Below are 15,400 nucleotides of genomic sequence, written 5' to 3'. Positions count from 1 at the left end.
AATAAAATCCTGTACAAATTTTTTAGCTCGATTTTCTTTTGTTAATTCATATATTTTCGAGATAATATTGGTATAAATCGACGGCACGTCTTCGAAAAATATTCGCTTGACAGTCTTTAGCAGAATACAATGACAATTGTTCAGCTGTTTTTTGATTATCGAATTGATTACTCCGATAATATTGATAGAATCGTAATTTTAATAACGAAAAGTTACAGCACTCGAATTTTTTTTATTATTTATTGACAACGAATGGACGGGTAATAATTTCGTAAATGGTTTTGGAATGTGGCGTCCATGCGCAGTTATTTAATTCTGAAACAATAAATTTTATTAATTAAGGGTGCCCGGGTCACGAGTACAATTTCATGCTTTACATGAATTTAAAATTGACCGCCATTTTATATCAATTGAAAAATATTAGAAATTAATTAAATTTTAAGTCACTAAAAACCCTTGTCTCGTAGCCACAAAATTTCTTAAAACTTTAGATTTACTAGATATCTAGAAGCTCTTCCTAAAATTGGCTTTAGTGGAAAAAATATTTGTCCGAATATAAGAAGAATTCAGACTTTATTGTTTCCCAGACCAGTGGGTCCCAGAATTTCTCGTTTCGTAGACCATTTGCCCATTTTTCATTAATACATGGATCCCCTGAACTAAAAATCTTTTTATTCGGCATGTGTGGTCTGTATGCTTGTAGAATGATTTGATATCATAGACCCTTTATTATTTTCGCTACCGTAGACCAGCTTTTTATTCTTAAGGACTCCCTATTCTCATTTTCAATACCGTAGATCCTTTTCGGCTTGAAATCGATCTCGGCGGGTCGTTATAGAACACTTTGGGAATGAATTGGTCTAAAATAATCTTCCCCTTCGACGTTTAAATTAAATTTGCCTCTGAAATTGATACAAAAGGAAATCATTTTTCAAATCGTTTTTAAAATTTTTATTTCAACATATAATATCTAAAAATTTTATAGCAATAAAAATTTATAGCTAGCAAGACTCGTTTTTTTTTTTGTGAAATATTTTATGAAGGATTTTAAGGAACTAAGGAAATTCTATCAAAATCAATAAGCAAGGGGATGTTTAAGTGAAAAAATAAAAAAAATAAACAGAAAAAATGATAGAATTTCCTTAATTTTACAAAATTTGCAGGGATTTCTTTTTATTTTTTAAAATAATTTTTATTAAAAATATATTTTCAGTCCTCATTTCATTTTCTTTACAATTTATAGTATGGCCGATGGCGGCTATCATTTTACCTTAAACAAATTTTCCCCTATTTTAAGTCTTTCTTCGAATCAAATGATAAACGCCATCGAACATACCCCATACGATAAAAAATAATTATGTAATTTATTCAGGTCTAGAAGCAGATCTATTGACAACAGTGCCATCTTCTTGAATATTTTGGTAGTTTGTCCTAAGAGGTATACATCTATTGATAACAATATTGTTATAAATGCACATGCCCGCGATTAATGTTGCAAAACCAATCACCTAAAATGAGAAGAAAAAACTTGTGAGCAATTGAGTTCCATCATTGAGGTTATATTTTCCCCTTATTTAATTTTTACCGGGACATTCTGTATACTTACATCAAGAACATGTATGCCTTGCCATCCAAGTAAAATTGAAATCACCCAGATAAACACGGTACGTACACTATCCAAGACCATACGTGTTGTCGCTGAGATTTCTTTGGTAACGGATATTCCGGCAAAATTAAAGAATGCAATTGATATTACATTACCTAAAAAAAACGAAATTATTTTATAAATTTTGCATAACTTTCCCGTACGTTCGGTATTCAGATTTATACTTTACCAGCAATGGCTCCCCATAATTGTGGATTATTTTTTATTTGTGCCATTGCATCGGGGAAATCTTCCAAAACACGATGGGCATTATTTCCAAATGGTGATGATACTGGTATGAAGTAAAATGGAACTAAGAGTACACTAAGGGTAAGGAAACCAAATAAACCTTCCCATCCGACAGCCTGTAGTGGTGGAATATCTAAGCCAGCCACAAATTTTTCTTCTAAAACAATTTGAATTGCACTTATAATCTAAAACAAAAATTAATTAATTAGAGCTGACACCTCAAGCAATTCTGGAAGGCGATTCGTCTCCTTAGGTACCCCCTTTAAAAAATCAACAATCTTTTAGAAGTTTATTACGAAAATAATAAAATTACCTGGCTTTTTGTCATGGAATTCGGTGATATTTCCAGGTTTTCCAATAATATGCTCTAGAGTCCCAGATTGGGTTCGCTTCCTAGAGTACCCAAGTACTTGGTTAAGAAAATAATAAAATTCATATGTAGAACCCCATATTGGGTTCAAGTGATCCTGCTAGCAAGATAATTAGACAAAGGGGGTCCCACTGCAAGTAAAATAGATTTTTTGGCTCACCTGTGCAATAATAATCAACATATCACCAGTAATAATACTATTAATATCCGGTTCTTCACCAGCTGCTCCTTTTTGATTTCCATTAAAATCGGATAATCCAACCAGAGTAAGACCAATTAAAATTAAATAAATACCACCCCATTCTCGATATCCCAAGGTCCGTTTTAAGAACGTAACACTTAATAGACCTACAAAAACGATCACAGATCCACGCAACATTTGAAAACTGGAAGCGTACGTTAAATTTAATCCTATGTACATAATTGAAGTGGCCGTCATATCACAAATAGCAGGTAAATATAGTAAAAATGGATTGAATTCACGGTTTCCTTTTACCAATCCATTTGTTTCGGATGAACCGTCCTAAAAAGAAATTTTTAGAAAAATTGAAATCGATTGAATGGAAATTATGAATACGAAGGTCATTTGTGTAAAACATTTTACTCAAATTGTTCATTTCCAGACCTAAATTTTACTCCTTATTTAGCTTCCGCAAGATTCTAATGGAAAATGTACACGCCCCAGGAGCAAATATAATTTTTTCATGCCTACACTCATTATTTTACAACAGAGGTTCTCAAACTTATTTCGTCCACATACAAGTTGTTAGAGAAGGATAGAGAAGTGCACATCAAACATCATTTGCTACACAAGCGCCATTCTGGTCAATTTTATAACTGTTTTTGACACTCTTTACTTTAACTCTTATTTAAGAAAGTTCTCCTTATCTCTACCCTCCATAATCTGGGGTAAATTGGACTTTGAAGAAGGGGAGTAAAATGTTCTATATGATAAAATAACCAATATGGCTACTTACTTGTTTACGGAAATAGTAATAAAATAGTAATTTAAAAACAATTAAACATGTAAATTCGCCCAAAAACATACCACAAGCTTGAACAAATGGATGTTCAAACTTACGATATACTCCATCGGAGCCTTCTGATTTTATATTATCAGCCCATCTTTAAAAAAAACATAAACAATTAAATCAGTAACAATCCTAAGTAAGCGATTCCTTTATTTTTGTGACTTTGAACTAATTTCACAGGTAAAAAATTCTAAAATCTCTGGAGCAACAACTTTAATTAAAACTGAAACCTACGATTTTGAAAAGTTTTGGAGATGAAAATCTTATCAATGATTAAAAAAAAAAGTTATGTATTGAGGCAGCACTCCAGGGATTAAAAACTAAAATCATTGGTCTCAACAAATTTTTGAATTAAACACAGAGGTGTATTATTTGAGTCATACGATCCACATGAGTCATGACAGCCCTCTTTTTTCTCGTGATTTTTATCTATGAGAATTTACCTTCACAAAGACTCTTAAAATCACAAAAATAATCGAATGAATTATTTTCAAAAAAATCCAGTAACGTCAATTTTAATCATTTTTGTGTTAAAAAAATGACGTATATTCTTTGTTGACTTGTCAAAATATGTCTTCTAATTTGAACAAGTAAAAAAATTATTTTTAAAGCACTAGAAAAAATTTAAAAATACACTTACTTTGTACTTAACGTATTAATTGATCCAGTAATGACCAAAAGACCAATTAAAAACCATTGATAATGTGTAAAAGTCATCGTTGGATTCACAATAAAATTACCATTGATTTTAATTTAATCAAAACAACTATCTAATTTAATATTTATTCAAATATGCACAATTCTTAACTTGTTGCAACGTTGGATTGTTTGTTTCAAAAAAGATGCTGAACCATCAAAAAAAATTCAATCATTCAATCTTTTGTTATCAAATTCAATATTCACTGTAAATGTGAGTAATATTATTATTGAAAATATGATGGGTGAAAAAATATTATTTAGTAGGGTTGACCATATGTTTACAACTGTCATTTTAATTGTAGCAAATGATGATAGATGTCGTTGTTATTTTTAGTTATATTTTCCCTGAAAATATTGACTTATGTACTGTATCGAAAGTCAAAGGGGAAGGATGGTGGTGCCTTATAAATCCGTTTCATGACCTCCAGAATATAAATAATTGGTATTTAGATATTTCTAAAAGGTATTTATTTTTTCCTTCGAACGTTTGGAGGAAATTCCGCTCTTTCAGCGTTGTCATGGCTTTGAACATCTCTACAGCCTCTTCAAATTAAGCTGGAGGAGTCAAAATCGATATCTCTTGCGGTTTACAAGACCCAATGAACACATGTTGCCAATTTACAAACTCAAACTAGTTTTTGACGGATAGACAAACGAAAATGGACTAATTAGGTTAATTTTATGAATACCTATATCAAAATTTTGCTTGTAGCATCAATATTTCTAAGCGTTACAAACTTGGGATTAAACTTAATATACTCTGATATATTTTTGACAACAAGTTTATAGGAAAAGGGCGCCCATGCGATGAAAGAGGGGGGGGGGAAGAAATTGGAGAAAAATAAATTTTTAGGTAAGGCCCCCACACAAAAACACAAAAAAAGTCCAACGGTTCTCACCAGTATAAATTCGAATTCCAGTGTCTGTGCCCTGCCAAAATTAAATCTAAAATTCACGCATGTTTTCTGGTAAATCAATGGTAAAATCCCTTCTTTGCCATTGGCTGGTGCGCCCTTGCTGGTTTGTATTTTGGAACGTATATTTTATGTTCAGAGTGCACTTTTGTGACTAAGTGCAACCAAAAGAAAACGATATTTTAATATGACAAGCAACCCGTATTTCTATCAATTAAAATTCAATTAGCTTAGATGGGGAAACCCTAATCATGACCTTGTTATCAATAATAATAAATTTTATTACTCATTTCACATAACTTGGAAAATAATGTTCTCTTATCACATTCATTTGTATGATTTACATTTGATAATAACTTTTGCTAACAAAATAATTAACTTCATTTTTGATTATTAATATTTTAAAAATTTTGGAATCAAAATTGTACGATATTTTTGATACTGATATGTTCAATTTATTTTAATTAAATATAAATTATATTTATCTCAAATAAACATTAAATTAAATTAATTAATAAATATAACAAAGATATTTTGTACCGTTTTAATTATGTTAATGAGTAAATGATGTATCAGTCTGATGAATCAGAAAATTTAATTGATTAAAATGTATTTTCAGCTTAATTTGAGTAATTAGGTACTAATTAATAATTAGAGAGATGCAAGAAATGCTTTTCCTCTTTACTTGCGAAAAAGTCTACAGTTTTGAATTTACAAACAAGAGGTGAAGTTTTGAAAAGTATTTTTTAAGAAATGGTGCCATCTGTGAGTGAATTATACAAATTATTAGAAAAATTCGAGAATGTAAGTAAACATTTATATGAATGTGTTTGTAACAATAAATATGTATACAGGCTGTCTAGCTAAGTTGGCTACTTATGGAAATCTTTTATTATAAGGTTTACGAAAATAATTTATTCTCTATAAAAAGCTCTGCTTTCAAAAACATTAACATTCAGCTATTTTATAAATTTCACTTCTTGTAATGGCGGATGAATCATTAGGCCGTTTAGGGAATATCCTAGATTCCGTCGGAGAAAGGTCACAAAGAGAAAAAAACAAATTTTTACAAGAGGGGCGTGCTTATTTGATTTACGAAAACTAAAAAAAAAAGGAAAATGCAAATTTTAACGAAGAGGGCCCCACAAAAGAAGGCCAAGGTGATTTTCGAAGAAAAAAAAGTCGCCAACTGGTTTTCACATCGCCTAGGTGCCCCGGAGAACTGCATTGTCTTGGGGCCCCGACACTCTGCCCTTGTTCAGTTTTATTAAAACTGTGGTAAGGGGTTCTATTCTTTGAAATTTTCAGGTTTTTGCAAAATTTTCCGCGTTACATCCTAGAAAATATCGAATATGAAATAAAATACAAAAAAAATCATTTGTAAAAAATTTTATTTTTTCTCACAATGTGTTTTTTTTTTCCGTCACCCAAAATTTACAAATACATTTTTTTTTCTGACTACAACATTATATATTTTAATGTGATGTTTTTTTTTCAATAGATTTAAACTTCTAACTCTAAATTGGAAAATTCTTATGAAAATAGTTTTCTTCAGTTAGAAAATTTGATTTGTTAAAGTTGGCACATAAGTTTTTTTTCTTTTTTTATTTAAGAAGTTTTAGTGTAAAAATTAAATTCATTAGTTTTTTTTTAATTAAGGCACATTTTTTTAATTAATTTTCAGTAAAATTTCAAAAATATATGTAGATTTTATATTGAAAACTATTTTCATAAAAATACCGTACAACAAATATTTTTTTAGATGCCTGTATACAATCAATATCACGAATAATAAGGGGCCTAAGAGCTTTTAGACTATAAACCTAAACCTATTTCATGGCAGCCATTATTTTTCCAAAATAACCTCTTCCAGGTTTTCCAGTTGAAGAATTCTCAAAAATTCTCTGATGAATTACTTCTTTTAACTTGTTTTGAAAGAAAGTGGAATGAAAATTTAGAAAATAACGAACAGGGAAAATCATTTTACTAAATATGACTTCAGATATCACCAGGACCGGATCAACAATTAGGCAGGGTAGGCAAATTTGGATCCTTATAATGATAATAGGTAATTATTGCTTTTTTCCGTCGCATACTGTCAGCTGATGAAATATTTACAGAACAGAGCTATCTAGTGTCGAGTAGTAGAACTAATAATACGGATGAGTTACATTATATTACGTCAAAACTATTTTCTTTCATTCAACAAGAATAAATCAAAATACCCGCGTCTAATTTTCCTCATATCCCTTCATCAAATTGAAAAGAGCCGGAGGTCTTCAAACGTCTGAAAAATGATCCCGATAATTGCATTGCCTAGGGGCGTTCGTTAATCTGGCTTTGGATATTACGATCATATGCGCCATTTCTCTCATGACTTTTCCAGTAGAATTTGAAACCCCTGACATTTCCATGTTTTCCATTAATATGGCCATCATGAAAGCTTTTTTTGACAGGATGAAATTTATCATCGGATTGTTTGTCCATCTACTCTTAGACTAAAAGTACAGTAATTAAAAAATTTTGATGGAGATTTGTTTCCGTTTGATTTGTTTATCTCTTTTGTCCCAATTTTCGAGTAAAATTTTAGAGATTTAGAGAATTAAGTTTATCAGTGGTGAAACAAATCAGATCATCATCTAATCACAGACACACATGCGTTTAAGCTGAATTTAGCAACTAACAAACACGTGAATCAAAGAAAAATCATTCGTGTTTTACAAATACGAAAAGGATTCATTGTTTTTCGAGCACTTAAATAATTGAGACTTTTCATTTATTTATAAATCGAACAGAATGCCCAGAATTTTTTTACTCAATACAAAAAAAAAAATCCAAAAAGTGACACAAACTATTTTTAAAATTACAAGAATTGTTCATAAAAAAACGTACACAATAAGTGAAGAAAGGGGGGGAAGAAATGAAATTAAAGCCAGCCGAAGCCAAAAACTATCTGGGCTATTCTATTCATCTAAAAAAACAATTTTTTTTTTCAAAAATGTTGATCATAAAATATTTACAAAATTTCTATTTAATAAATTACTATAAATAATTTTTTAAGTTTAATTTAAATAAATTGTTTATTTGATTCTTAAATCTTTGTTCGTTGTGTTTTTTAAAAAAAAAGTCATGGTTTCTTTATTTCATCTCAAAAAATATACCCCACCAAAATAAAAATACGACACTTTTTGGAACCATGTTCTTTATCGCACGTTATCGTTCTGATTTGTTTGCTGGTTGGGAGATAAGATAATAGACCCATCATTTGATGAACAGAGACGACTATAGTTATAGTATTGATGATTGAAGAGAGATATCTATATTATCAAATTTATAAGCAACACTTGCACACAATATATTATATATTTTTGTAGTTGTGTGATATTGTAAAGCTAAAAATAACTCATTATTTGACTACAAAGCATGTATTTGGTTTATATGTATGTACCGTGCAATAAACCAAAACTTTTTTACAATAACAACATTCGAAAACAAAAAGTGTCGTATTTATATTTTTGCGGATTGTAATTGATACCCTGATTATTCACTTCAATTTCCCCTAATTTCTAAAAGTATTTCGATTACTAAACAATTATCTTCAATCAAAAAGTATTTACAGTATGCCTTGAGGGGAGACAGGTATAAACCGAGGAAATCGTAATTGGAAAAAAGTCCTTCTTCGAAAAACAGTTCATGCGTTTGTCCCTATCAAAATATATCTTTTAAAAATCGAGATAGAAGAAAATATCAAAGACTAAAAATAGTTAAGTTTTCCTTCAAAATTAACGCTAAGTACACGCACAAATCTAAGTACACTGTCGCATGATCTCTTTCAAACTATCAACAATTTTCTTTTGAAACTACATATTTTCGAAAAATGCTATAAGTTATTTTTCCAATGGGATATAATGTGCTTAAATCAGCCCCTTAAACTGGACCATTTTTTATCAATGTTTATTGTAAATAGGCTGTGGCCAGAGCCGGATTAACCTTTAAACTGTCTACGAGCCCTGACAAATTTGAGAAGGTCCCTACAAGGAGGATTTCAATTGAATAATTATTTTCCAATTTGAATATTTAAATTATTTTAGAAACTTGAGTGGCTCAGAGAGTGCTAGTAAACTGAGGGGGGAATAATTGAATATGATTTTGCAATTACGTATTTTTAATTATGAAAGAATAATTGTTTGGTAATTGAAATACAATGATTTAGAAATTTTTTAGAATTACTTAGAAAAAAAAATAGAAAATATATATTCCCAGAATTTAAGAACCAAATAATTGTTTTTTTTTTACTATACACATCGATTTGTTTTATATACAATATTTTAGATTGTGATGTTTTTTCTGTCCGTGGATACTTTTAAATTTATTTACTAAACTTATACTTAAAATCTATTACCTCGCCATTCGTCGAAATTCTTCTAATTCGTAAATACTTGTCGATAATCTAGAATTAAAAAAATAAAATGCTATTTCAACTTCTTCAAATCATAAACAAAGCGTAAATTAAGCGTAGAATTACCAGCTACGCGAAAAATGACAATCGTAAATTTATAATTTATTCCAAAGAATCATAAAACACATTCAGACAAAACCTAAGAAAAAAAAATCGACTTCGCCAGAAGTCAATATACTTTCTATCGCCTAAGTTCAACTTTGCACCAATTGTGCGAAGAAATTTCTAAAAAACCGACCAAAATAGACAATAATGTGACCTGAAAAAAATTGGTGGAAAAAAGATTTCGGCGAGAAATAACAATCCTAAAAAAAGTACCCAAAAAAATAAAAGTTATTACCAAATATCAATTCGCCTTGTTCTTATTCGTTTTCGAAGCTCTTCTAGCTCAAAAATACTCGTCGATAATCTAAAATAGAAATTACAAAAAATCTCAAAATAAAAACTCAGGATGAAAAAATTGATGAACACAGCTCCCAATATTTACAGAGCAAAATTTCAGGATGAAATGAAAAAATGATAGCCTGAAAACTTTTCTTCCGCAGACAAAACTGTAAATTCCAAAAAATTGCAAACCAAATTTCAAAAAACGTTGAAAGCAGGATAATGTACGTTGAGACAAACACGAAATAAGACACTTTTACAAATTTTTCAACAACAAACACACTCGAAACGTAAACAAACAAAAAATTAGGCAACTTGCAAATCAGAAAATACGTTTTGGGCAAACTTAAAAGTACAAAAACTGTCCATTTTCGAAGGTTCTTATTAATACAGATTACTTGTTAGATAGACAAAGAAATAAAGCACTAAAAACGGTTCAACTGTCGAAGATGAATCAGGATACGGTTTTTTACATTCGATTCATGAGGGCGTCTACGCACTTTGTAAATCTGGTGCCCAAGCCAGGAAGTATACACCTCGTCTCTTGAAATTTTACGAGAAAATGTAACAAATTTCGATTTTGGGCGTCCCCCTTTCGTCCGCACTGAGCACCAAGTACTTTGGGATCCAGTTTCGTAATGATATTAGTGTTCAGTGGTGCCGAAAACCCCAAGAAACGAGTTTCGAAGAAATATATTACATATTCTCGTAAAACTTCAAAGAGACGAGTTGTATGCAATCCGCAATGGACACCAGGTACCTCGGCGGTACGTTCAGTGGCCCCAAAAACCCCGTATAACAAAATTAGATTAATTTCAATCGATATTTAGTTTTCAATTTTTCATTTCCACAATGTTTGTAGACGCCCTCACGAATCGAATGCAAAAAAATGCATCTCCACTCGTCTTACTCCGAAAAAAGTCGTCAATTCATTCCTTTAAATCTTTGGCTAAGAATCTTAGACATAATTATGAAAATTAAAAAATAAGCTTTTTTTCTCGAATGCAAGTTCCCTGCATAAAAAACAAAAAAAAACAATGTTTGAGCTTACCTTCCGAATGCATTAAGTAACGCGACAATCTCACTACGTTCTAATTGAAATTTACGTTTTGGTAATTTCGATATATCTTCACCATTTGGATCAACATTATCGAATTTACCAGAAAATAATATTTTTAAAGCTGTACCCAATCCTTGAACCTGTAATTTACCCCATAATTTACATTTATCACAACCAACACAATCCATTATCTTGGAAATATTTTGAAAATGTAAGCGAAATTCTTCTTTTAATTTTTGCGCTTGTTGTCCACCATTAAACATCGTACTCTCATTAAAATGTTCTGGGAATGATCTGGAAAAGCAAACAAATTCATGGTTTATGGTCCATTATACGAAATTTTGATCTTGAATCTTTCTCGGTTCAAATCATGGAGGTTAGAGAAAGAAACTGAATTCTAGAGAGAGAATTAATAATTTTTAAACGTTAGTTACTTTTTATACCTCTAGTGTCGCTAGTTTTCCTTTTGCACTGAAGTGAAATTGAGACTTTTCAAAAGACTCAATTCCCTGACATTTCGAAATTTTCTAGGTCGACCTTCCGACTTTATGTAAAAGGTTTTAATCTTTCTAGGTTCTTTTTCCTGAGGTATATAATTCTGGAAAATAAGCATTGACTCACCTAATAACTTGCAGTAAATCTTTGATAGCAGCCCGAACATCTTCATCTTTGAGTTCATTGCCCGTAAAATATTGTTCTTGCAACAAATATGGTGCAGCTTTTGCTAAAGCACGTAATTCCAATAAATATATAAAATATAGATTACGTAACCATTGTGGACCTTCACCGTTTGTTGTTTCTGGATCGAAACGTTGTGTAAATTCATCTAAATTCGGTCCCCATTGCCCTTCAATCGGTCCAAATGATAAATCTTTCTTCGTTTCTAGAAGCAAAAAATACATTTTAATAAAACGCAATTTTCGAAGTTTGAGGACCCGACGTAAAAGGAGGGGTGTTATAATTTTGACGGTTATGTGAGTGTGTCTGTCTGTGGCACTGTACAAAGCTCTTATACAGGTGAACCGACTTGAATACCGAATTTTTCGTTTTAAAGGTGACTTGATCGAGACTGTTTTATAGCTAAGTTTAAAGAAATCGGTTTAGTTTGGAGAGATTCAAACAAGGAGAAAACCGCACTATATATATAACGGGGGTTATTTTAGTTTAAGTTAGAGTGGCTGTCATGAGGTGGGACACACTTAGACCATAGGATCCGTTGTGATACCGAAAGGGGATTGGCCCATTACCGGCCACTACTCCATGAACCATTTGAAGCTGTTTAGAAACAGCAGGAGTGCTTTGACGTTAACGGACTTCACGTCGGAGGAATCGTCAAAGAAAGACTGGCTCAAGTTAGCCCATCTCCTCGTGGAAAGAGCTGGACAGTGATAGAGAAGATGAGACACGAAGTTATTAAAAAAATTCATCATCAAAGTTGAAAATAAGATAAAAATAATTTAAACCCTCAATCTAAAATTGCCTTGGTGCTCGTACTACCTTAATCTCCTACTAAAAAAATCTAAAAATTTGCGTAGTGACAAAATTGGATGATTGCACTTATCTCTAAGTCGGTGCAAATTAAAAAATAATACTTTTCTTATCTTGTTACTTACCAGATAACAGATATTTCGAACACAGATGGATATTAATGCTGGCATGTAGCCCAGAAACAACTCGATAAAATACACGTTTCTCTAAACACATATTGTTTATATTATCCGACAACACATGCGATGTAAATGTTTTCTTCGGTCGAAAACAGTTCTCCTTGTATATACTACGCCATATCCGATGCGCAGATGGTCCTTTATATCCTGTATATCGTTCTGGATTCAATAGAAGATCCACATATTCAGCATCCGTGTCACCTTCGTTATCATTTATACAAAAATTATCTTGAGCATCATCATATTTCTTCCAGAGCGCAAACTCTTTATATAAATCCGCACTAATTGTCTTGTTTAAGTAACTTAGCTCCTCGTTTAAATCATCCGGTTCCGTACAATCCGATTTATCCGTATATTTGTTATGTGTTGGAATTGGTTCTTCCACGTGTCCTTTGAGACCCGTTGGTATATCACTCTCGTGGCATGCTTCGACGTGACAATAGCGGATTGCACAACGGCTATCGTCCGACCAAAATGGACACGGTTTCTTTAAATTCACTTTGTAAAATCGAAAATAATCGTTGACTAGTAAACTTTGTAAACGGGGATAGATTAGAACGTTGTTGAAGTGATCCACAGTATCGACACTGCATGTACAATCGTCTAGAACACCGTGTAACTGAAAATAAAAACAATTGACTGAGTTAATTATTGAAATACAATGTATAGAAAGTGTTAATTACGAAATCATTTGTTTTTTTCACGTCATGTAAGTAACGAGAGATAGCCAGGCTCATACATGTCACACACACATGACTGATATTCCCATATAATACATACTATACAATGTTCGAACCTAATTTGCGTCCTCACGGGTAAGCAGTGATGTTTTCAAAAAAATGTTTCAAGCAAAAGTCAAAATTCACAAAAAGTCTATCTCTAGTTTGTTTTGATCCGCCCACTTTCTATTATTACACCAATAAATATTTGGCACCAAAAATCATAACGCTCCCCTTTTTAAAGCAATTAATAAACAGGATTGTCCAGTAAACATAACCCAAAAATTGCATTCGCAGACCAAAATCTTGCAACTTAAAAATTAAATTGTGAAACATATGGGAAATTTTTGTCGAATTTCTAAGTTAATTGGGTATCTCGAATTATTTCGCTAGCCAAACTAACATAAATGAAAAATTCGGGTATCGATTTAAATATAATAACTAACACGTCACTTATTTCAATACTCTTTACATACTGAAATTGAAAAAGTTTCAAACAAAAGACAAAAATTGCAATAATATATATTTTTAACTGGATTTTCATGAAATTTGGATACACAGAATAAATAAATCGTTTAGTTTGGGAAAAACCGGTAGAAACACTCACAAACAGAGAAATTAGCAATGTTTTTCTAGAATCAATATTTCTAATCGTAACAAACTTTAGATTTACGCCAGAGTAAATTTAAATAAATTATTTTCGCCGGCTTAGTCTAGATAATCAAAATCGGTCCTTGTTGCGTCACTAAAAGTTAACAGATACCAGAAAAAAACTTTTAAAAGCTTTAAATTTTAAAATTTACTTAAAACCATCACCAGGGAAAAACACTTTTACAGCTTAAAATAAAACTATATCCAAGAATATGATTATTCTTTTATAACACTATTATTGAAAAAACACATAAAAAACGATTAAAAACCCGCATACCGGTTTATTTTGATGAAAATTATGAAAAAACAGATAAAAATCATACTTAAAAAATACAAAAACCCATAGCACAATATCCCCAAAATTTACAAAAATTGTATACGTATTCATTATTTGCTAACTTACAATCAAATAACATCCAAAAATAAACCATAAAATCATCACACCATGATTTTCAAATGAAAATTAATCGTATTGCAACGAAAATTTTATGCATATCAGAAGTTTATATAAAAATCTTTTATGGATTTATAACCATCAATAAAAAAATAAATAATAATTTTAATTACCTGACAAAAGCATGATTCTAACTGATTCTTATTTGATTTAAACATTGAATCCACCGATCCATAATGCCACAAAATTTGCATCCATAACAGATAAATTAATTTCATTTTGTTCTTCCAAAAAAAATATTATTTAACTCAAGTCAAAACAATAATCAAAAAAAGCTGGTTTTTGTTTTGTTTCCGATTAGAAATGAAGTTCGATTATTTGTAAATTGTCATTTTGTGTGATTTTCGTATTTTAGAAGAAGGCTGGATTTATTTTTTTAGCCACATGTCTATCAAAATATAGACACGTAATGTATTCTAATAGGTCTTGAACACTCATATCTTCGTTAACTATTTTTTTTCCTTGTAGTCATAGATTCATTATTAATTGTTTATTAATTATTATTAAATAATTACTTTTAAGTAATAACATTCTTTTAAAGTTTTAATTAATAAAGATTTTTAAGTTTTTATTTTAAGAAATGTCACTGTCAATATACATAAAATTGTTATTTGTCAAACATATTGCTCATCCAACTTCAACTATTTTATAAAATCATAGAGTTCGAATTCAAAATCTAGTTGTGTACTAAAATGTTTATTAAACATTTTAGTATTTTTTCTAAACAATTTATGTTTTTTTGTCAATTTTAATCAAAATATTTACTTTAAAAGTTTAAAATAATTCGTATTAACTACTAAGTGCTAGTATTTTTTTTCAAATTTAAAGATTAAATAAAATTCGCTCCCTAGATATTTGACCGTCTAGCGCCAGTCCCTGTCTTTATTAGGCTTGAGCTCCGGGATTGGACACACTTAACAAGTTATCGAAAATTCATTAAATGGGATCATAGGCGTATCCCAAATTTCACACAAAAAGCAGATTTATGAGGTATCGAAATCTGTAAATTAAAATTTGATATTTCAATACTGTCTTCAAGAAATAATCTAACGTCAAGGTCACTTGATGAAGACTACCTCAACTCGTACCCCCTTACGT

The 15,400-nt window shown here is 30.8% G+C and overlaps 2 protein-coding genes across 3 annotated transcripts; both read right to left on the bottom strand.

Annotated features, from left to right (window-relative positions):
- Window positions 1-1,027: 1,027 nt before the first annotated feature.
- LOC123302651 (solute carrier family 35 member F6) lies at window positions 1,028-4,178 on the bottom strand. Its single transcript, XM_044885691.1, has 6 exons — window positions 3,936-4,178; window positions 3,242-3,389; window positions 2,425-2,787; window positions 1,836-2,079; window positions 1,607-1,761; window positions 1,028-1,508 (listed from the first exon to the last, which is right to left on the bottom strand). Exons 1-6 carry the CDS (start codon window positions 4,010-4,012, stop codon window positions 1,365-1,367), a joined length of 1,131 nt encoding a protein of 376 aa, XP_044741626.1. The 5' UTR covers window positions 4,013-4,178; the 3' UTR covers window positions 1,028-1,364.
- Window positions 4,179-8,392: 4,214 nt separating this feature from the next.
- LOC123302640 (ero1-like protein) lies at window positions 8,393-14,732 on the bottom strand. 2 transcript variants are annotated; one of them, XM_044885674.1, is made up of 6 exons: window positions 14,416-14,732; window positions 12,425-13,097; window positions 11,433-11,694; window positions 10,803-11,105; window positions 9,708-9,776; window positions 8,393-9,358 (listed from the first exon to the last, which is right to left on the bottom strand). In XM_044885674.1, coding segments are annotated over exons 1-6 (1,413 nt in total). In that variant the 5' UTR covers window positions 14,521-14,732; the 3' UTR covers window positions 8,393-9,357. The 2 variants fall into 2 exon arrangements, with proteins under 2 accessions (XP_044741609.1, XP_044741610.1); XM_044885675.1 differs by lacking the exon at window positions 9,708-9,776.
- Between the last annotated feature and the right edge of the window lie 668 nt (window positions 14,733-15,400).

The sequence above is a fragment of the Chrysoperla carnea genome, chromosome X (genome assembly GCF_905475395.1).
Source record: "Chrysoperla carnea chromosome X, inChrCarn1.1, whole genome shotgun sequence".
Taxonomy (NCBI): Eukaryota; Metazoa; Arthropoda; class Insecta; order Neuroptera; family Chrysopidae; genus Chrysoperla; species Chrysoperla carnea.
Note: the sequence above shows the minus strand (reverse complement) of the source record. Positions and strands in the feature narration are given on the sequence as shown.